Source organism: Loxodonta africana, chromosome 9 (assembly GCF_030014295.1).
Source record: "Loxodonta africana isolate mLoxAfr1 chromosome 9, mLoxAfr1.hap2, whole genome shotgun sequence".
Lineage (NCBI taxonomy): Eukaryota > Metazoa > Chordata > Mammalia > Proboscidea > Elephantidae > Loxodonta > Loxodonta africana.
The window spans coordinates 124,070,929-124,093,164 of NC_087350.1; the positions used below are offsets into that span (position 1 = coordinate 124,070,929).

A 22,236-nucleotide genomic window follows, 5' to 3' on the forward strand; every position below is an offset into this window, starting at 1 on the left:
ACCATCATGATAAATGGAGAAAAGAGTGAAGTTGTCAAGGATTTCATTTTACTTGGATCCACAATCAACAGCCATGGAAGCAGCAGTCAAGAAATCAAAAGTCGCATTGCATTGGGCAAATCTGCTGCAAAGGACCTCTTTAAAGTGTTGAAGAGCAAAGATGTCACCTTGAAGACTAAGGTGCGCCTGACCCAAGCCATGGTATTTTCAATCGCATCATATGCATGTGAAAGCTGGACAATGAATAAGGAAAACCGAAGAAGAATTGATGGCTTTGAATTGTGGTTTTGGCGAAGAATATTGAATATACCATGGACTGCCAGAAGAACAAATAAATCTGTCTTGGAAGAGTACAACCAGGATGCTCCTTAGAAGCAAGGATGGTGAGACTGCGTCTTATGTACTTTGGACATGTTGTCAGGAGGGATCAGTCCCTGGAGAAGGACATCATGCTTGGCAAAGTTTAGGATGAGCGGAAAAGAGGAAGACCCTCAACGAGGTGGATTGACACAGTGGCTGCAACAACGGGCTCAACCATAGCAACGATTGTAAGGATGGCTCAGGGCCGGGCAATGTTTTGTTCTGTTGTGCATAGGGTCTCTATGAGTCAGAACCAACTCGACAGCACTGAACAACAGCAACAACAACCTCTGTCTGTGTTAGTTTAGGTAGGTAGTGTGTTTCTAGGAATTCATTCGTTTCTTCTAGGTTTCCAAATTTGATAGAGTACAGTTTTTCATAGTAATTGAATCTGATTCTTTTAATTTCAGTTGGGTCTGTTGTAATATCACCTATCTCATTTCTTATTCAGGTTATTTGCTCCCTCTTCTGTTTTTCTGTTGTCAGTATGGCCGATGGTTTATCAATTTTGTTAATTTTTTCAAAGAATCAGCTTTTGGTCTTGTTAACTCTCTCCATTGTTTATCTGTTTTCCATTTCATTTAATTCTCCTCTGATTTTTATTATTTCTTTCTTCTGGTGCCTAAAGTTTTCTTTTGTTGCTCTCTTTCTCTTTGTTCAAGTTTTAGAGATAATTCTTTGATTTTGGCCCTTTCTTCTTTTTGGATGTGTACATTTATTGATACAAATTGACCTCTGAGCGCTGCTTTCGCTGTGTCCCAAAGGTTCTGATAGGAAGTGTTTTCATTCTCATTGGATTCTGTGAATTTCTTTATTCCATCCTTGATGTCGTCTATAACCCAGTCGTTTTTGAGCAGGATATGGTTCAGCTTCCAAGTGTTTGATTTGTTTTCCCTGCTTTTTCTGTTACTGATTTCTACTTTTATGGTCTTATGGTCAGAGAAGATGCTTTGTAATATTTCGATGTTTTGGATTCTGCTAAGGTTTGCTTTATGACCTAATATGTGGTCTGTTCTAGAGAATGTTCCATGTGCACTAGAAAAGAAAGTATACTTGGCTGCTGTTGGGTGGAGTGTTCTGTATATGTCTATGAGGTCAAGTTAGTTGATTGTGGCATTTAGATCATCTTTGTCTTTATTGAGCTTCTTTCTGGATGTTCTGTCCTTCACCGAAAGTGGTGTGTTGAAGTCTCCTACTATAATTTTGGCGCTGTCTATCTCACCTTTCAATGCTGTTAGAGTTTCTTTTATGTATCTTGCAGCCCTGTCTTTGGGTGCATAAATATTTAATATGGTTATATCTTCGTGGTATCTTTTCCCTTTAATCATTATTTAGTGGCCTTCCTTATCCTTTGTGGTGGATTTAACTTTAAAGTCTATTTTGTCAGAAATTAATATCTCCACACCTGCTCTTTTTTGCCTGTTGTGTGCTTGATGTATTTTTTTCCATCTTTGAGTTTTAGTTTGTTTGTGTCTCCAAGTCTAAGGTGTGTCTCTCATAGGCAGCATATAGACGGATAGTGTTTTTTTAATCCATTCTGCTACTCTCTGTCTGTTTATTGGTGCATTTAGTCCATTTACATTCAGTGTAATTATGGATAGGTATGAGTTTAGTGCTGTCATTTTGATGTCTTTTTTTGTGGGTTGTTGACAGTTTCTTTTTCCCACTTAATTTTTTGTGCTGAGTAGTTTATATATTGTCTTTTCCTCTTATTTGTTGTTGTTATGTTTCTGCTGAGCCCCTTTTTTTCTTGTATTTTATTTGGATGAGTAGGGTTGTTAGTCTCCCTTGTGGTTACCTTAGTATTTACAGCTATTTTTCTAAGTTTAAACCTAACTTTTATTTCTTTGTATTGCCTTGTCTTCCTCTCCATGTGGAAGATCTATGACTACATTTTTTAGTCCCTCTGCATTGTTTTAATTCTGTCTTCTTTTACATAATAACATCGCTGTTTCCCTGTTTTGAGTGCTTTTTATATCTTGATTTATTTTTGTGATTTCCCTGTCTGGGTTGACATCAGATTGCTCTGTCCAGTGTTCTAGTCTCTGGTTGATACCTGATATTATTGATTTTCTAACCAAAGAACTCCCTTTAGTATTTCTTGTAGTTTTGGTTTGGTTTTTACGAATTCCCTAATCTTCTGTTTATCTGGAAATGTCCTAATTTCACCTTCATATCTAAGAGACAGTTTTGCTGGATGTGTGATTCTTGGCTGGCAATTTTTTCCTTCAATGCTTCATGTAAGTCATCTCATTACCTTCTTGCCAGCATGGTTTCTGCTGAGTAGTCCGAGCTTATTCTTATTGACTCTCCTTTGTAGGTGACTTTTTGTTTATCCCTAGCTGCTCTTAAAATTCTCTATCTTTGGTTTTGGCAATTTTGATTATCATATGTCTTGGTGACTTTCTTTTAAGATCTACCTTATGTGGAGTTTGATGAGCACCTTGACTAGATATCTTCTCATCTTTCACGATATCCAGGACATTTTCTGCCATCAAGAATTCTCTGTGTATTTTCTTTTCTCTCTCCTTGTTCTGGTAGTCCAATCGCTCATAGGTTATTTCTCTTGACAGAGTCCCACATGATTCTTAGGTTTTCTTCTTTTTTTAAAAAATTCTTTTATCTGATTTTTCTTCAAATGTATTGGTGCCAAGTGCTTTATTTTCAGTCTCACTAATTCTGACTTCCATTTGCTGAATTCTGCTCCTCTGGCTTTCTATTGAGTTGTCTAATTCTGTAATTTTATCGTTAGTCTTCTGAATATCTGAATGCTGTCTCTGGATGGATTCTTGCAGCTTATTAAATTTTTCATTATGTTCTTGAATAACCTTTTTAATTTCTTCAACTACTTTATCTGTGTGTTCCTTGGATTGTTCTGCATATTGCCTGATCTCCTTCCTAATCTCATTCCTGATGTCTTGAAGAGTTGTGTATATTAATCTTTTGTATTCTGCATCTGGTAATTCCAGGAAGGCACCTTCATCCAGAAGATCCCTTGATTCTTTGTTTTGAGAGCTTATTGAAGTGATCATGGTCTGCTTCTTTATGTGATTTGATATTGACTGTTGTCTCTGAGCCATCTATAAGTTATAGTGTTGGTTTGTTTTATGTCTGCTTACTGTATCCTAGCTTCTTGCTTTGTTTTGTTTTGATATGCCCAAATAGGCTGAAAAAAGCTGGCTTAATTATTTTCGCCTTTGAAACTCTGAAGTCCTGTCACCAGATGGCTAGAGTTTTTATCAGGTATATGAGCCTAGGAGTCCATTCACTTTTCTTGTATGGATTCAGCTTAGGTGTCCAGGTAGCTGGTCATCATGCATGTGGTACAGGCTCTGTCCTACAGTCTTAGAGGGGCAGGGGTGATTGGTGTAGGTACCAGTATCTGGTTTCAGCAGGGGGTCATGCTCTGAACAAGGTACGGGGCTGGCAACCATCCCCCGAGAGTCTGTGAGGAAAATGCGTCCCTGACAGGTGGTTGGGTTCTGCAGACGGACCACGGGCACCCAATGATTTTGGTTGTAAGGACTGGGAGGTACCAGTTATCATTGGACCCCTGTCTCCAGTGGCTGGGTGACCTGAGTGGAGCCACCAGTCCTTACGCTCCTGATATGGGTAGGTGAGGACGCTGTTTAATAGGCAAAGCAGTGTCAAACATCAAACACCCGCCTCTCCACCATACAGCTGAAACAGTTGCAGTCTGCCAATAAGGACCTATTTCCATGCAGGGGGGAAACTTATTCAAGGTCCATGGACTGTTTATGCCTGGACAGGAGCCGCTGTTGTTGTGAGCTTCCCAGGTTAGTGGGGTTGGAAAATTACCTTTTCCCCTGGTTGCGAATTTATTCCTTCTCCAAGGCCAGGAGAATGGCTCAGGATGCTCAGCAGTACCTATCTCACGCCCAGGGAAATCAATAGCCACTGAAGCCGGCTTGGACGTGGGGGGGGGGGCATGGTAAACTATACACAAATCCTTAGTTTTTTGCCGAGAGCGCCATTCTTCTCTGGTTCCGGAGGTGTGAGTAGGCTGTGCAGCTGGCTGTTTCTCCCTGAGGAAACTGTGACTGAACACTATTACCAGCCTGCCACAGTTGCTCCTGAGGGATCCCGGCGATTCAGGTCCAGCAACTCCTCTCTGCTTCTGAACCATCTCTCCCTCCCTCTGCTGCTCAGTCCATTTTCTAACTTTGCCTTTGATGTTCAGGGCTCCTAGCTTGTCATAAATATAATCGTTTCACTTGTTTTTTCAGGTCTTTGTTGTGAGAGGGATCGCCAGAAGCATCTGGCTATTCTGCCATCTTGGTCCCGCCATTAGTAATGTTTTGTGTTCTGTTTATACTATGTATTAAGGCTCCTAGCATTGTCTTCATTTTTTCTGCCATGATCTTTATTGTTTTAGATTTTATATTTAGGTCTTTGATCCATTTTGAGTTAGCTTTTGTGCATGGTTTTGAAGTATGGGTCTTGTTTCATTTTTTTACAGATAGATACCCAGTTATGCCAGTGCCATTTGTTAAAGAATCTGTCTTTTTCCCATTTAACAGACTTTGGGTCTTTGTCAAATATCAGCTGCTCATATATAGATGGATTTATGTCTGGATTCTCAATTCTGTTCTATCGGTCTGTGTATCTGTTATTCTACCAGTACCAGACTGTTTTGACTACTGTGGAGGTGTAACATGTTCTAAAATCAGGTAATGTGAGGCCTCCCACTTTGTTCTTCTTCTTCAGTAATGCTTTACTTATCCAGGGCATCTTCTGTTTCCAAATGAAGTTGGTGATTTGTTTCTCCATCTCATTAAAAAATGTCATTGGAATTTGGATCGGGATTGCATTGTATCTGAAGATCGCTTTGGATAGAATTGACATTTTCACAATGTTGAGTCTTCCTATCCATGAGCCAGGTAAGTTTTTCCACTTATGTATTTCTGTTTTGTTTTCTTGCAGTAGTGTCTTGTAGTTTTCTTTGTGTAGGTCTTTTACATCTCTGGTTAGATTTATTCCTAAGTATTTTATATTCTTTGGGGCTATTCTAAATGGTATTGATTTGGTGATTTCCTCTTCAAAGTTCTCTGTTGGTGTAGAGGAGTCCAGCTGATTTTTGTATGTTTATCTTGTACCCTGATACTTTGTTCCAGTAGTTTTCTTGTGGATTTTTGGAGTTTTCTGTGTATAAGATCATATCATCTGCAAATAGGGATACGTTTACTTCTTCCCTACCAATTTGGATGCCCGTTATTTCTTTTTCTAGCTTTATTGCTCTGGCTCAGACCTCCAGCACACTGTTGAATAAGAGTGGTGATAAAGGGCATCCTTGTCTGGTTCCCAGTCTCAATGGGAATGCTTTCAGACTCTCTCCATTTGGGATGATGTTGGCTGTTGGCTTTGTATAAATGTCCTTTATTATGTTGAGGATTTTCCCTTCTGTTCTTATTTTGCTGAGAGTTTTTATCATGAATGGGTGTTGGACTTTTTCAAGTGCCTTTTCTGCATCAATTGATAAGATCATTTGGTTTTTGTCTTTTGTTATTCTAATGTTGAACCAGCCCTGCATATTTGGTATGAATCTCACTTGGTCATGGCGAATTATTTTTTTGATATGTTGTTGAATGCTATTGGCTAGGATTTCGTTGACGATTTTTGCGTCTATGCTCATGAGCGATATTGGTCTGTAGTTTTTTTTTTTTTTTTTTTGCGGTGTCTTTACCTAGTTTTGGCATCAGGGTTATGCTGGCTTCATAGAAAAAGTTTAGGAGTATTCCATCCTTTTCTATGCTCTGAAATACTTTTACTAGTAGCGGTGTTAAGTCTTCTCTGAAAGTTTGGTAAAATTCTCCAGCGAAGCCATCAGGGCTGGGGTTTTTTTGTGTGTGTGTGGGGGGAGTTTTTTAATTACCTTTTCAATCTCTTCTTTTGCTATAGGTTTATTTAGTTGTTCTACCTTTGTTTGTGTTAGTTTAGGTAAGTAGTGTGTTTCTAGAAATTTGTCTCTTTTCTCTAGGTTTTCTAATTTGTTGGGGTACAATTTTTCAGAGTATTCTGTTATCAGTCTTTTAATTTCAGTTGGGTCTGCTCTGATATCACCCATTTCATTTCTTATTCGGGTTATTTGCTTTCTCTTCTGTTTTTCTTTGGTCAGTTTAGTCAATGGTTTATCAGTTTTTTTTTTAAATTTTTTTTATTGGACTTTAGATGAAGGTTTACAGAATAAACTAGTTTCTTATTGAACGGTTAGTACACACATTGTTGTATGACAGTGGTTAACAACCCCACAACATGTCAACACTCCCCCTTTTCAACCCTGGGTTCCCTATTACCAGCTTTCCTGTTTCCTCCTACTTTTCAGTCCCTGCCCCAGGGCTGGTGCGCCCCTTTAGTCTTGTTTTGTTCCATGGGCCTTTTCGATCTTTGGCTGAAGGGTGAGCCTCAGGAGTGGCCTCATTACTGAGCTGAAAGGGTGTCCAGGGTCCATACTCTCAGGGTTTCTCCAGTCTCAGTCAGGCCAGCAAGCCTGGTCTTTCTTTTTGAGTTAGAATTTTTTCCTACACTTTTCTCCAGCTCTCTCCGGGACCCTCTATTGTGATCCCTGTCAGATCAGTCGTGGTAGCCAGGTCGTTTATCAGTTTTATTGATCTTTTCAAAGAACCAGCTTTTGGTCTGGTTAACTCTTTCAATTGTTTTCTATTTCAATTAATTCTGCTCTAATTTGTATTATTTGCTTTCTTCTGGTGCTCGAGGGCTTCTTTTGCTGCTCTCTATTTGTTCGAGTTGTAGGGTTAATGTTTTGATTTTGGCCCTTCTTTTTGAATGTTTACATTTATTGCTATAAATTGACCTCTGAGCACTGCTTTTGCTGTGTCCTAAAGGTTCTGGTAGGGTGTGTTTTCATTCCTATTTGATTCTGTGAATTTCTTTGTTCCTTCCTTAATTTCGTCTATAATGCAGTAATTTTTGAGCAAGGTGTTGTTCAGTTTCCATGTATTTGATTTTTTTGCTTGTTTTTTTCTGTTATTGATTTCTCCTTTTATGGCTTTATGGTCAGAAAAGATGCTTTTGTAATATTTTGATTCTTTGGATTCTGTTAAGTCTTGCTATGTGACCTAACATGTGATGTATTCTGGAGAATATTCCATGTGCGTTGGAAAAGAAAGTATACTTGGCTGCTCTTGGGTGTAGTGTTCTGTATGTGTCTATGAGATCAATTTGGTTGATTGTGTCATTTAGATATTTCATGTCTTTATTGAGCTTCTTTCTGGATGCTCTGTCCTTCACTGAAAGTGGTGTGTTGAAGTCTCCTACCATTATTGTGGAGCCGACTATTTCTCTTTTCAATGCTGTTAGAGTTTATGTATTTTGGAGCTGTGTTGTTGGGTTTGTAAATATTTATTATGGTTATGTCCTCCTGTTGTATTGACGCTTTAATCATTATATAGTGTCCTTCCTTATCCTTTGTGGTGGATTTTGCTTTAGTCTTCCTTGTCAGAGATTAATATTGCCACTCCTGATGTGTTTTGATTGGTGTTTGCTTGATATATATATTTTTCATCCTTTGAGTTTTAGTTTTTTTGTGTCTTTAAGGTGTGTCTCTTGTAGGCAGCATATAAATGGATTGTGTTTTTTTTTTTTTTTTTAATCCATTCTGCCAGTCTCTGTCTCTTCATTAGTGTGTTAAGTTCATTTATTCTCAATGTAATTATTGGTAGGTATGAGTTTAGTGCTGTCATTTTGATGTGTTTTTTTGTGTGTGTTGTTGACAGTTTCTTTGTTTCACTTAATTTTCTGTGCTGAGTCGTTTTTCTTTATGTATTTTCTTCTCATCTTTTTCATTTTTGTTGATTTTGTATTTGCTTAGTCTATGTTTTTCTTGTTTTCTACTTTGATGTGTAGGATTGTTAGTCTCCTTTGTGGTTACCTTAATATTTACCCCTGTTTTTCCAAGTTCAAACCGATCTTTTATTTCTTTATATTGCCTTGACTTTCTCTCTATATGTAAGATCTATGAATGCATTATTTAGTCCCTCTTTTTTGTTTTAATGTTGTCGTCTTTTACATATTGATGTCTCTGTTTCCTTATTTTCTATGTTTTAGCTTTGATTTGTTTTTGTGACTTCCCTATCTGGGTTGATATCTGGTTGTTCTGATCTGTGTTCTAGTCTTGGGTTGTTATCTGATGTTATTTATTTTCTAACTGGAAGACTCCCTTTGGTATTTCTCATAATTTTGGTTTGGTTTTTACAGATTCTTTAAACTTCTGCTTATCTGGAAATGCCCTAATTTTGCCATCATATTTGAGAGACAGTTTTGCTCGTTACATAATTCTTGGCTGGCAATTTATTTTCCTTCAAGGTTTTATATATGTCATCTCGTTGCCTTCTTGCCTGCATGGTTTCTGCTGAGTAGTCAAAGCTTAGTCTTACTGACTCTCCTCTGTAGGTGACTTTATGTTTATTTGTAGCTGCTCTTAAAATTCTCTCTTTATCTTTGGTTTTGGCAAGTTTGATTATAATATGTCTTGGTGACTTTCTTTTGGGATCTACCTTGTATGGGACTTGATGAGCTTCTTGGATAGGTATTTTCTCATCTTTCACAGTATCAGGGAAGTTTTCTGCCAACAAATCTTCCATAATTCTCTCTGAATTTTATGTCCCCCTTCCTGTTCTGGTACTCCAAACACTCTTAGGTTATTCCTATTGATAGAGTCCCACATAATTCTTATGGTTTCTTCATTTTTAAAAATTCCTTTTTTTTCTATTTTTTTCTCAAATAAGTTGGTGTGAAGTGATTTATCTTCAATCTCACTAATTCTGACATCCATTGCCTCAATTCTGCTCCTATGATTTTCTATTGAGTTGCCTAACTCTGAAATTTTGTTGTTAATCTTTTGGATTTCTGTTTGCCGTCTTTCTGTGGATTCTTACAGCCTGTTAAATTTGTCATTATGGTCTTGTATAACCTTCTTAAGTTCCTCTATTGCTTTATCTGTGTGTTCCTTGGCTTGTTCTGCGTTTTGCCTGATCTCCTTCCTGATCTCTTGAAGAGCTCTGTATATTAATCTTTTGAATGCTACTTCTGGTATTTCCAAAAAATTCTCTTCCTCCAGAAAGTTTTTTTTATTCTTTGTTTTGGATGCTTGCAGAAGCCATCATGGTCTGCCTCTTTATGTGATTTGATATTGACTGTTGTCTCAGAGCTATCAATAAGTCATTATATTTATTTATTTTATGTTTGCTTACTGTGTTCTAGCTTCTTGTTTTGTTTTGATATGCCCAAATAGGCTGGTTGTGTGAGTTAGTTTGATTATTGGTGTCTTTGAAGGTCTCACACCCTGTCTTCAGGTGGTTAGAGATGTTACTAGGTACATGAACCCAGGAGTCCATTTACTTTTCTGGTATGGATTCAGCTCAGGTGTCCAGGTAGTCGGTCACCAAGTGTGTGGTACAGCCTCTCACCTAGAATCCTAGACAGGCAGGGGTGATTGGAGTAGGCGCAGGTATCTGGCTGCAGTAGAGGGTCAGGCACTGAGCAAGGCAGGAGGCTGATGGCTACTCCTGAGTGTCTGGAAGGAAAGCACTTCTCTGTTTCCTAGAGCATGTAGGTGGGTGGGTTTTGCAGCTGGACTACGGGCACCCAACGCTGTTGGCTGTAAGGATTGGGAGGCACCAATTTTTCTTGGGCCCCTGTCTCAAGTGGCTAGGTGGTGTGAGTGGAGCCACCAGTCCTTCAGCCCCCGATGTGGGTAGGTGAGGACCCTGCTTCATAACCAGGGTGGGGTCAAACATCACAAATCTGCCACTCCGCCTTATAACTGCTAGAGTTGAAGGTAGGCTTCAGGTATATACCCTGTTGTACTGTGCTAATGAGGACCTACACTGTTGAAATGCGCCCACACAGTCCTATGCTGGGGTGGAAGGCATTCAAAGTCTGTGGAGCACTTATGCCTGTGCCTAAGCAAGGGGGCTGTGCCACCCCAGAGTTCCTAGCTCAGAGGAGCTGGCAGATTATTTTTTTCTGTTTGTTAATTTGTTCCCTCTCCAAAGCCAGAAGAATGGGTCAGAGCACGTGCTGGGTCCTACTTCTGGCCCAGGCAACGTGGCAGTCACCGAAGCTGGCCAAGACCCAGTGCAGAGCAGGAATGGGGCAGGTAAATGGGAGAGAAGTTCTTCCCTAAGGGTGTGTTTTTTTGCTCCTCAAGGTAGGTTAGATGCATGTACTTATCTTTTGTCAATTGAGTGGTGCTTTTTGCTGATTCTGGAGGGTAGAGCAGACTCTCTGCTGCTCAGTCTCTCCCAATGTGGAAAACGTGTCCTAAACAGCACTGCTTGCCTCACCACACACGCCATCTGATCCAGCCATCAGGGTGTCAGTTTCTGGTGGGTCGGTTCTTGCAACTCCTCGCTGCTTCTGAAACCATCTGTCTCTTCCCCTACTCCTCAGTCCGATTCCTCAACTTTGCCTTTGATGTTCAAGGTTCCTAGATTGTCATATATGATTGATCCACTTGGTTTTTTTTTTGGGTCTTTGTTGTAAGAGAGACCACAGGAAGTGTCTGACTACTCCACCATCTTGGCCTCACCTACCCTATTTCATTTTTGATGATTTTTAATTTTCCTAGATTTATACTTGGTACATTCCACTTTCCTATTATTAATAGATGTTTACAGCTGTTTCTTTTCATTTTGAGTCATGCCACATCAGCAAATGAAGTTCCTGAAAACTTGACTCCATCCATGTCATTAAGGTCAACTCTACTTTGAGGAGTCAGCTCTTCCCCGGTCATATTTTCATTGCCTTCCAACCTGAGGGGCTCATCTTCTAGCACTATATCAGACAGAGTTCCACTGCTATTCATAACGTTTTCACTGGCCAATTTTTTCAGAAGTAGACTGCCAGGTCCTTCTTCCCTGTCTGCCTTAGTCTGGAAGCTCAGCTGAAATTTGTCCATCAAGGGTGACCCTGCTGGTATTTGAAATACTGGTGGCAAAGCTTCCTGTATCACAGCAACATGCAAGCCACCACAGTACAACAAACTGACAGACACGTGGTGGTCAAAACTGATAGGATATAGCTAAAGATGCATTTAGAAAGAAACTTAAAGCCTTAAATGCTTATATTGGAAAAACGAACAAAATGCAGAAATTAATGCGTTAAGCATCTAACTTAATAAGTTAGAAAAAAAGGCAGAATAATCTGTCTTTGGAAAGTAGATGAAAGTATAAGAATAGAAATTCAGGAAGTAGAAAACAAAGGTACAGTAGAGAGAATCAACAAAGTCTAAACTTAGTTTTTTAAAGATTTAAAAATTGACACACCTCTGGCAAGATTAAGAAAAAAAGAAAGGTCAAATAAGCAATGTAAGTTTGAAGAAAGGAGTCATTCCTCTAGAGCCAAGAGAGATTAAAAAATAATAGCATATTTTGAACAACTTAATGCCAATAAATTTGGAAACAGGTGAAATGGATAAATGACTAGAAAAATGTAAGTAACCAAATCTGAGAAAAGCGTAGCAAGAAAACGTGGGTAGTTCTTTAGGAAACCATTAAGCAAGCTGAGTCAGTAGTTAAACTAGCTTCTCACAAAGGAAATACCAGATTCTGATGGTTTTACAGATTAGATTTTCTACCAAAAATACAAGGACAGATAATTCCTATCTGAACAAATTCTTACTAGAAGAAGAGTGAACACTCCTTAACTAGTTTTATGAGGCGAGTATAATCTTGATACCAAAATTAGAATAAAGATAGTATAAGAAAAGAAGGTCATAGACCTCTCTCATAAATGTAGATGCAAAGTGTTAAACAATATGTAAGCAAACCAGAGCCAACAGTGTACCAAAAAGGTCATTTAGTTGGGTTTAATCTGTTTCAGCCCCAGAAAATCTGTTAATAAAATTTACATTAACAGATTGAAGGAGAATGTTATTGTGATCATCTCAATGAATGCACAGAAGACATTCAATAAATTCACAATGTATTCATGATAAAAGCTATCAGCAGTCTAGGAATTATTAACTTGATAAAGAGTATTTACAAAAAATCCTATGGAAACATCATACACAGTGATGGTTTTGGAAAGAATTCCTTTTAAAATCAGAAAAGGACAGTGATGCTATTATCACTACTTTATAATATTGAACCTGAGCTCTTGGGCAGTGCAATGCCTTAAATGTCAGCTCCGTGAGGATGAATTTTTGTTTGTTCTGATCACTGCCATATCCCCAGTGCTTAGAATAGTGCCTGATGCTTTGTAGAGGCTTAGTAAATACTTGTTGAATGAAAAAGTCAAGAAAAAGAAGTATGTAAGGATTAGAAAAAGAATAAGCAAACTGTCATTATGCACAGAAAACATTATTATTTATGGATGAAACCTAGAATAATTTAAAACGAACTAGAGTGTTTAGCAAGATTGCTGAATATAAGATTACTCAAGTAAGTCAATTGGATTTCTTTACAACATTAGCAATCCTGACAATAAATCTGATAAAATATGTGTGTAAGATCTTTATGTAGAAAATTACTAAGCTTTATTGAAAGATATTAAAGAAGACTTAAATAGATGGAGTTATATATCGTGTTAATTGATAAGTAGTGTCAGTTTCATAGAGATGTTGATTTGCCACAAATTGCAAACTGGAACAATATCAAGATGCCGTTTCATGGTGCCAGTTTGTCAAGCATTAGACATTCTGACAATACCAAGTGTTGCTAAGAATTTGGAGCAACTGGAACTCTCCCATTTTGCTGGCAGAGGTGTCCTTGGTACAAGATCTCTGAAAAAGTTTGGCATAACTTGAAGTCAAATGTATGCTCACCTACAATTCAACAACTTCACTCCTGGGCATGTATCTCAGAGGATATACATGAGCCTGGACATGCCTACATAGATGTTCACAGCAACATTTTCAGGATAGTGAAAACTGAAACCATATAAGGGTTCATCAGAGTAGAATGCATCCATCAGCTTTGGTGTATCAACACCACGCAGTGAAAAGTACACAAATTACATCCACATCAGTGTGCGTGCTTCTCAAAAGCATCAGCAAGAGAGAAAGTCAATAGAAGACCACATACAATGCTATCCCATGATAAATTTTACTAACAGGCAAAAGCAGAATGCACGTTGAGTTTGTGGTAGAACTATAAAGAAAAGCAGTTATTAACAAACGTTAAGGATAGTTGCTCCATTTGGGGAGAAGGGAGGGAGCACCCTCAGGAAGGGCTTCAAAATTACTGGCTACGCTCTGGTTTTTAAGCTGGTTGAATATATTTGTTTTACTATTTTTCTGTAAAAGGTGTGTGTGTATGTGTGTGTGTTTATATGTGTATACACACATACTTTTGTCTATATAATATATTTCATGGTTTTAAAAAGTTAATGATCTGAGTAACCCAGGTGAAAAAGCTGGCACCGGCCATTTCAGCAGAACTGAGGTGGCTATATAACGGGTCCTGATAGCACACTGGTTAGAGTATTCGGCTGCTAACCAAAAGATCAGAGGTTTGAACCCACCAGCCGCTTTGTGGGAGAAAGATGTGACAGTCTCCTTCTGTAAAGATTTACAGTGGTGGGAACCCTACTGGGGCAGTTCTACCCTGTCTTATAGGGTCGCTATGAGTCGGAATCAACTCAATGGCAGTGGGTTTGGTTTTTTGGTTTGGAAGATGGCTGTGCTCACCAGTCTGGGCAATGCAGCGTGTTCCCAGGTGCTGCCCCCTTTCTGTGGGTCTGTCTCCCCCAAGAATGTTTGGCACCAATGTGGTTTCTGAGAGGAGCAGGCAGGCTGAGTTTCTGATTCCCACAGGCCTCCTCCTTGGGAAAAGGAATCATAACCCCCTGGGTAAGGGATGCAAACATTGAGCTCCCAACTGCTTGGACACAGCTTTGGGGTTTCCCTGCTGCTGAGAGGGCATGAAGTGGGATGCAATTGGGTGGGTACAGAGAGCACTGCTGCCCTGTTGCCTTCTAGGCACCCTCTCTCCCCAAAAGGCCCTCATAGAAGGTAGAGCCTCCTGTAGCGCAGGCAGCTGAAGCAGCTCATAGCATCTTGGCTGCTGAACAGTTGCAAGTTGGGGCCAGGGCTACCTGTACTCTTTTCAGGCCCTACTTCAAACAAGCCCCTTGAGGGAATCCCCTAGCCCTTGATGCCCACGTCCCAATGGAAGCTCAACTCTGCCCCACCACTGTGGTCGTCACCAGGGGGAGAAAAGACGAAAGAAAAGCCATCACGTGGGTGTGTGGTTTTCTCATTTGGAGTCACTTCATGTTTACTTTGTGAATGCATTTTTTCTTTCCTTAGGCAAAAATGTGAGTGTCAGTTCCCATCCCCAACTTAAAAGTAAAAATAGCTCACTAGTCTTAGCAAGGGTGCCCGGGAAAGGGCCAAGGAAGCTTAAAACTGACATTGATTTCTTTGCCTGGAAATAAAAACAGTTGTCTGTGCGTCATCTCTGGATTTGCATTGCAATCAGAAATGCAAATACTGCCGCTCTGGGGCACAACCTACACGTTTCAGGGATGTGTTTTGATTTGGTGCATTTAAGGCAAGTTTGCAAAGTTCAGAAACCCTGGTGGCATAGTGGTTAAGACCTACGGCTGCCTACCATAGGGCCTGCAGTTTGAATCCTCCAGGTGCTCCGTGGAAACCCTATGGGGCAGTTCTACTCTGTCCTGTAGGGTCACTATGAGTCCAAATTGACTCCACGGCAGTGGGTTTGGTTTGTTTTTGGGTATGCAAAGTTTACAAAAATCCTAAAATTTTCCAGTGAAGTATTCAGAGTTTGAGTTTTTGCTTGTCTTGATGACTCATTTTCTCTTTTGTTTTCTGTTTTTGTTCTTGATTTACCTTCACCTACCTGCTGACTCACGCCATCCAACCAACATACAATGCGAAAACCCATGTCTCCGTCTGTATGTTGTGCACCTGCTGCTCAAACCACCCCAATCTGTAAATAACACGCAAATGTCCATCCATGAAAACATCACATATAGGAAACGGTTGGTTTCATGACTTTACACAGTTCCTAAAACCGCTTGCTATGCCTGCTCTGCTTCGCTCCTCTGTCTCTTGTTCCCGTGGCTCAGGCCACTGCCTCTCAAGGCACGTGGCTGCTGTCCCGATGCATCCTCTCACCTCTGGCCCCTTCTGTGCTCTCACGCCTCCTGGGACTGTTGGATCACAGGAACTGGCCAGGCAGGGAAGATGGGGGCCTCTAGAGTGAGAGGGGCAAGTGCCAAGGGCAGTTTTTCCTGCTGAGACTGGCTCAGAATGGGGGAGGTCTGGGCAGGACGTAGGCTTGGTCCTGACTGACGAGTCCATGGCTCCTGCTGCACAGCACTCTACCTTCCGCTCTGTCCCGCAGGAGGACAGCCCCTTCCTTAGGAGTCAGGCCTGGCACAGGGCTGGGAGTGTTTGAGATGTAGAGATTCTGGCCAGGATCACAGAGGAGCCTGTGTTCATGGTCTAGACGGGGTCAGGCCAAGTAGAAGACAGTGGACTCTGCTCAGGATACATCCATGCATAGGTGCACACTCTCCATCAGTGTGTGCTTGTGGGCACGGAGGTGTAACAGAGGCCCTGCCAGATCCTTGGGAGTTCTGACAGAAGAGCAAAGATGCTTGCTAGCAGACCAGCTGTGACTGTGGAAATTCAGATAAAGCAGCAGATACCTGAGATTCCTGTTACAGAAAGTGGATGTTTTGTGATACAGGGTCTTACACCTGGAGTGGAAGAGCTTGAGTTTCCAGAAAATGCCAAATGATGTCTTCTGTGTGGCTTCTGACCTCCCTCAGTCAGGTTTCTGCTCAGATGCCTTTGATCAGAGTGCTCCCCCTCTGCCTTCACCCTTGCCCCCCATTCCTCCTACCCCTCTCCTCTTTCTTCATAGAATACCTCACCAGCTCACGTATCATATGTGTGTGCACCTGTGTCTATGAGTCTGTATGTATGTGCATATGTACATGTAGGTATGTGTGCATGTATGTGTATATACGTGTAAATGCACCTGTATGTGTGTAAATGTGCGTGTGTATATGTGCACATGCATATGTGTGCATGTATATGTATGTACATGTGTATGTGTGTGCACGTGTGTGTATACATATGTACATATATATGTACATGTGTATGGATGTATACGTGTATGTGCATGTGTGTATACACGTGTATATGCACCTGTACGTGCATGTGTATGTGTGCATGTGTGTGTATACATATGTACAGGTATATATGTACATGTGTATGGATGTATACATGTGTGTGTGCATGTGTGTGTATACACGTGTATCTGTGCCTGTATGTGCATGTGTATGTGTGTGCATGTGTGTATGTGTATACATATGTACATGTCTATGAATGTATGTATATGTGTGTGCATGTGTGTATACACATGTGTATATGCACCTGTATGTGCATGTGTATGTGTGTGCATGTATGTGTGTATACATATGTACAGATGTATATGTGCATGTGTATATGTGTATGTTTGCACATGCATATGTGTGCTTGTGTGTATGTGTGCATGTATATGTATGTACATGTGTATGGATGTATGTTTACGTGTGTGTGCATGTGTGTATGTGTATACATGTATATGTGAATGTAAATGTATGTGCGAGTGTAAATGTATGTATGTGTGTGTGCATGCGTGTTTGTATCTGTGCCTATATATATCCATGTACCTGTATGTGTGTGTGTGCATGTATGTGCGTATGTGCATGTATCTGTGTGTGCATGTGTGTGTGCATGTATACCCTAACCCAAACTCCTTTTCTCAATTATTGCTCACCACCAGAAACGGGTGTTCCTAATGTCTTCACTTTGTAGATGAGGAAGCTGAGGCTCAAAGGGCCAGAGGACCAGTGTCCCCTCAAGGTGCATTGCCACCACGTTGTGTGGTAGATGACACGCCTTTAATGGCACTCCAGACCCTTCCAAATTCAGTCAGGTGGCCACCAGGAAGGGCCTAACCTTGAAGTCAGTACCACTCCTGCTACCTGGTGCAGCAGAAACCATGGGTACTCTGGAAGACAAGGCCAGGCTGTGTCCCTTTCTGGGGGTGGCAGAGACCAGAGGTGATGGTACACTGCACAGCTATGGGCTGCCACATGCTTGCTGCCCTGCTGTGCACAGCCATGGGCTCAGCCCCTCATGCCAGGATGGGGACATTCAGTCTTCACGGCTCTCTTGGGCTCCTTGCCTGAGAACCCACCAGAGGCCTGAGAGAGAACCCTTGTCCATGGCAGCTGCCCAATGCTGATGTTTTGTGCACGGGGCAGGGACTGACTGTGCTTACGGGCCTGGGCTCTGGGCTTCTCACCCTGCTGTGAGCAAAGCATCTCTACCTTACCCTGTCCAAGAATTTCCTGGCCACATAGACAGCTGCCCCCATCCCTGTGCTCATGCTCAGCAGGCGAGTGCTTCCCAGGATTCCTGTTGGGCCCAACCACGAAGAGTCTCCAGAGCACGCTGTGCACCCTCAGCCACAGGCTGAGGCCCTCTCTGCCCTCGTCCAATGTGGACACACTCGGCCTGCCCTGTGTTGAAATCCCTAGGACATTGCTGCCGCCCAGCCCCTTCCTGCTCCCAGTGGTTCGCATGTTCCTGCTGTGAGTCTCAGGGTCCAGCAGTCACAGAGCCCAGACTTCCCAGCTGCCCTGGTGGGAACCAAAGAAACCTGCCCCTGAGACTAAAGAGTCTCAGGGAAGTGCAGATAAGGCAGCGGGTAGGCCCCTGTCCCTGGGAGAGGGCTCCCCCACCCAGTGCCTGGCCTGGTGCCAGAGCAGCCCCAAAAGCACATGGGAGAGTCTGCGAGTCTGCTTGCATGAGCCCTGCGCACTGCCCCCATCCATATCTGTGTGCTCTTTTCTCTCTGGTGGAGGACTGAATTTGGTGATACAGCACGTCTCAGCCTGAGCTGCACCAAATAGCAGAAAGCTGCTCACAGGCTCTGCCACTCTGGTCTCTCAGGAGGCACAGCCAGGTGCTCCAGCCCTTCCCACAGCACCCCAGGTCTGAGCCGAGCTTCCCTGCATGGGATGTGCCCAGTAATTACAGGTGCCCCGGGGCCAGGGTGGAAGCTTCTCTCCCAGGTAATCTCGGCTGTCCAGGGGTTTGTTGGTGTGTGTTGAGTTTATTCTTGAGCCCTTGGATGGGAACCTGGGTTGCAGAGGGGCAGCAGGACACCACATTCCACCTGCTAAAGTGACTTGCATGGACTTGGAAAAGCCTGCAGGTGCCTGGAGCAGCCCAGGGGTGTCTGCCCGGCCCCAGGGGCCAGGAAGGGAAGGGTGCAACTGCCAGACCCAGGCATCCCTTCAGGGGTGTCCAGTACCTGGGCACAGCTCGGCTGCTGATTCAAGGCGAAGCTGCAGGTGACCTCCTGGCCTCACCTGGCAGCGAGGAGCTTCCTTGGAGGGTTTTCCTCTCTGCCTGTCTTCTCACCGGCCTCAACTTGTGATGACAGGCTCACCTCTGGAAGGTGTCAATGCCATCTGCTACTTAGACTGAGTAGTGGTGATTTTTTATTTTAACCTCTCTTTTTAGCCATTTCTCTTCAGGGATGCAGGGCCTTGGGGAAGGTTTGTGGGGTGGGGAGCAGCTTGCCTGCACTTGGGAGGCTGAGTTCTGAAGGTCAGAGGGCGCTTTCTCCTCCCTGCAGAACAACTTCATCAACCTCAGCTTCCTCCGCCTGTTTCGTGCTGCCCGCCTCATCAAGCTGCTCCGTCAGGGGTATACCATCCGCATACTGCTGTGGACCTTCGTCCAGTCCTTCAAGGTAACCCCTGGCCCTCACCCTCATATCTCGTACCCTCTTCTTCTGGAAGACTGGCTGGCTGGTGACTGGGCATGGGCACAGGAACAGGCCCAAGACACTCCTTGCAAGGCTGGGAGGGTGGGATTTATCGTCCTGTTCTACAGTTTATAAATACGTTTATCCATGGATGACCTTTTTGACACTCACCAAAGCTCTGGGTGAATCTTATAACCTCAGTTTATAGATGAAGAAACTGTGGCATCATGTACAGGGGGCATGGTGGTTGTTGGGGGTGGAGCTGGGTCAGCCAGGCAGGGGGGGCCTGGGAGTGAGGCAGACCTCCCTGGACCTACTGATACCAAGCGTCCCTGTGTCCACAGGCCCTGCCGTATGTGTGTCTGCTCATCGCCATGCTCTTCTTCATCTATGCCATCATCGGCATGCAGGTGGGTGCCGCCCAGTGTGGGGTGGAAGGCTCCAGTCTGCTGTCAGCAGACACTGGCCTTTGGTGAACACTGCTCGGGCAGTGGTGGGCCTGGTCCCAGATGCCAGGTGCCCAGACCCAGGCCCAGTCCCGTCTCCCATTCAGGTGCATCGCCCCCTCCTCTGTTGATCCAGAATCGTCTTTAAGTCCAGCCAGCATGGTGGGTCTTATTAAATTTCATTTAATTTTACACTGGGCCACCCGGCGGCAGAGTGGGAAATATGCCAGTATCCCAGCACCACTGCATTCTGGGTCCCACAGGATCACGCAGATCACTGCATGGGCCACACTTAGCCAACACGATTTAGATTTCCCACTCTGTCAGCTGTGTGGGAAAGCACTTGAAAGATAGAGCTGTGTCTCAATTATAAACCTTTGGCACATGGCCGACAGTAGGGGCTGGACAATCTTCGCTGGACCCAAATGTTAACTTAGAGTGGGATTTGTGAAAACCGGTTTTTTAAGCTCTATTTCAGGGGTTGTATAGTTCTCTTGCTTTGAAATTTGTGGAGATGCGATACTATTTAAAACAAGCATTTTTTTTTTCCCTGCTTCATTTTTTTTTTTTCATCTGAGTCACAACCTTTGTTCTTTGGTGGAGTTGTGATCATTCATAAGCTTTTCAACCAGATGCCAGATTGTAAGGCTAAATGCATTACTGTCTTGTTTATGTTTCTAACTCCAAAACAAAATTAAGATGAATTAAAAAGCCCATTGTGATGCTTGCACAGAAGTTTTGAAAGAAGTTTTCAAGGCTCTATCAGAGCTTCGTCATCATTGATCAGAGAGTAGAATTGAAGGCGCTTCCTTTCAAATACACGGCAGAGCCCAGGCAAACTTAGTACACACCAAACTGCGGGATGCTAGCATGTCCAGCAAGGGGAGTCGTCTCTACTGGGGAGCAGACGCCCACCGTGTCGCCGTGGGATCTGCGCACACGCCCTTCCAGCCTGGTCCCTGGCCTCAGTGCCCAAAGCCCAGCAGTACCAGCATGCTGTTTTTCTGTTCCAGGTGTTTGGAAACATCGCCCTAGATGATGACACAAGCATCAACCGGCACAATAACTTCCGAACCTTTCTACAAGCCTTGATGCTGCTGTTCAGGTGAGTCGTTCAGGATGTCCCCCACCTGATGCCATGCTCGGCTCAGGGGCTCCTTCCCTCGGGATGGAGGCAGCCCTAAGGGAGGGAAGCTGGGAGTCCTGGCCAGATGGGCCTCTGTTACCTTCACCCTTGCTCCCTGTTGGCAGTAAAGAGGCCTCCAATGGGACCGTAGCCTGAGAGGACTGGGAGGACAGGTGATGCCACTCTGGGTGGCTGGCTGCAAGCTGTCTGTCTGGTCCCTATGCTGTTACAGGTGTCACTGGGGAGAGGGCAGCCGAGGGAGTCGCTGACAGTTTGTAGTTCTTCAGGGGTCCAAGGGAGCAATGTGCAAGGACTGCTGGTCTGAACTTCTCCTCCACCTCACGCCATCGCTCAAAGAAGCAGCAGCTCCCAGCACAGAGCCTCGGGGGGCACAGGGCTTGTTCTGGGCTCAGAGGCCCTTGGCAAAAGCCTGTCTTTGGAGGCAACTCCGGATGGGTTCGAACCACCAACCTTTTCTGTTTGTAGTTGAGTTGCATCACCCAGGGACTCCTCATGGGTAGTAGACTTGGCTAAATGAGGGAGACCCAGGAGACAGGGAGACATGCTCACCCCCTCTGCTCTGTCCCCAACTCCTCTTTCAAGCCAAGAGGCCCTCCAAAGGGGGGAGTTTAGGAGGCTAGAAGTCCAAATTCTGGGTGCTGGCTCTGGGGGAAGCCTTTCTCTCTCTGCCAACTCTGGAGGAAGGTCCTTGTCTCTTTGAGCTTCTCTTCCTGGGTGATCTTTATGTGGCTTGGCATCTCTCTTCCCCTATCTCCACTTCTTGCTCACTTGTTTAATCTCTTTTTATATCTCAAAAGAGATTGACTGAAGATATCTCCTACACTAATCCTTCCTCTTTAACGTAAAAAAGAAAACCCATTCCCAAATGGGATTGTAACCACAGGCATAGAAATTAGGATTTATAGCGCATATTTTGGGGGAACATAATTCAATCCGTAACGGTCCTAAAGATTTTTCTTTCCTGATCTATGTGTCCTGTGTCCGCGCAGCCACTCAGGCGGGGCTAACCATCAAAGAGGCTACCCAGTGGGAAGCCACACACAGGCTGCACGGAGGAGGACCCGTCCTCCATGGCTGGTCATTCATTTGCAACCTATTTGTGTCTTTGGATCTTAAGTGAGTCTCCTGGAGTCAGCATATAGTTAGGTCAGGTATTTTTATTTTTATTTTTAATCTGCGCTGCCCATCTGTGCCCTTTGATTGTAGAGTTTAAACCATTTACATTTAAAATTATTATTGATAAGAAAGGACTTATACATCTGCCATTTTGCTTTGTTTTCCATGTGTCTTATACCTTCTTTTGTCCCTCATTTTGTCCATTACTGCCTCGTCTTGTGTTTAATTCACTTTTTGTGGTGAACCATTTTGATTCCCTTCTCATTTTCTTTTGTGTGTATTTTTTAGATACTTTCTTTGTGGACCCCTTGGGGATTATATTTGACATCCTAAATTTATAACAATATAGTCTTAACTGATACCAACTGAACTTCAATAACATACA

At 43.0% G+C, this 22,236-nt stretch overlaps 1 protein-coding gene across 1 annotated transcript in view; it reads left to right on the forward strand.

The window, feature by feature from the left end:
* The window catches only part of CACNA1B (calcium voltage-gated channel subunit alpha1 B), a 308,079-nt gene that overhangs the window by 250,735 nt on the left and 35,108 nt on the right, over positions 1-22,236 (forward strand). The window contains exons 32-35 of the mRNA XM_064290825.1: positions 4,412-4,417; positions 19,011-19,127; positions 19,487-19,552; positions 20,602-20,693. Coding sequence (XP_064146895.1) covers positions 4,412-4,417; positions 19,011-19,127; positions 19,487-19,552; positions 20,602-20,693 — 281 coding nt within the window. The remainder of the gene's footprint in view (positions 1-4,411; positions 4,418-19,010; positions 19,128-19,486; positions 19,553-20,601; positions 20,694-22,236) is intronic.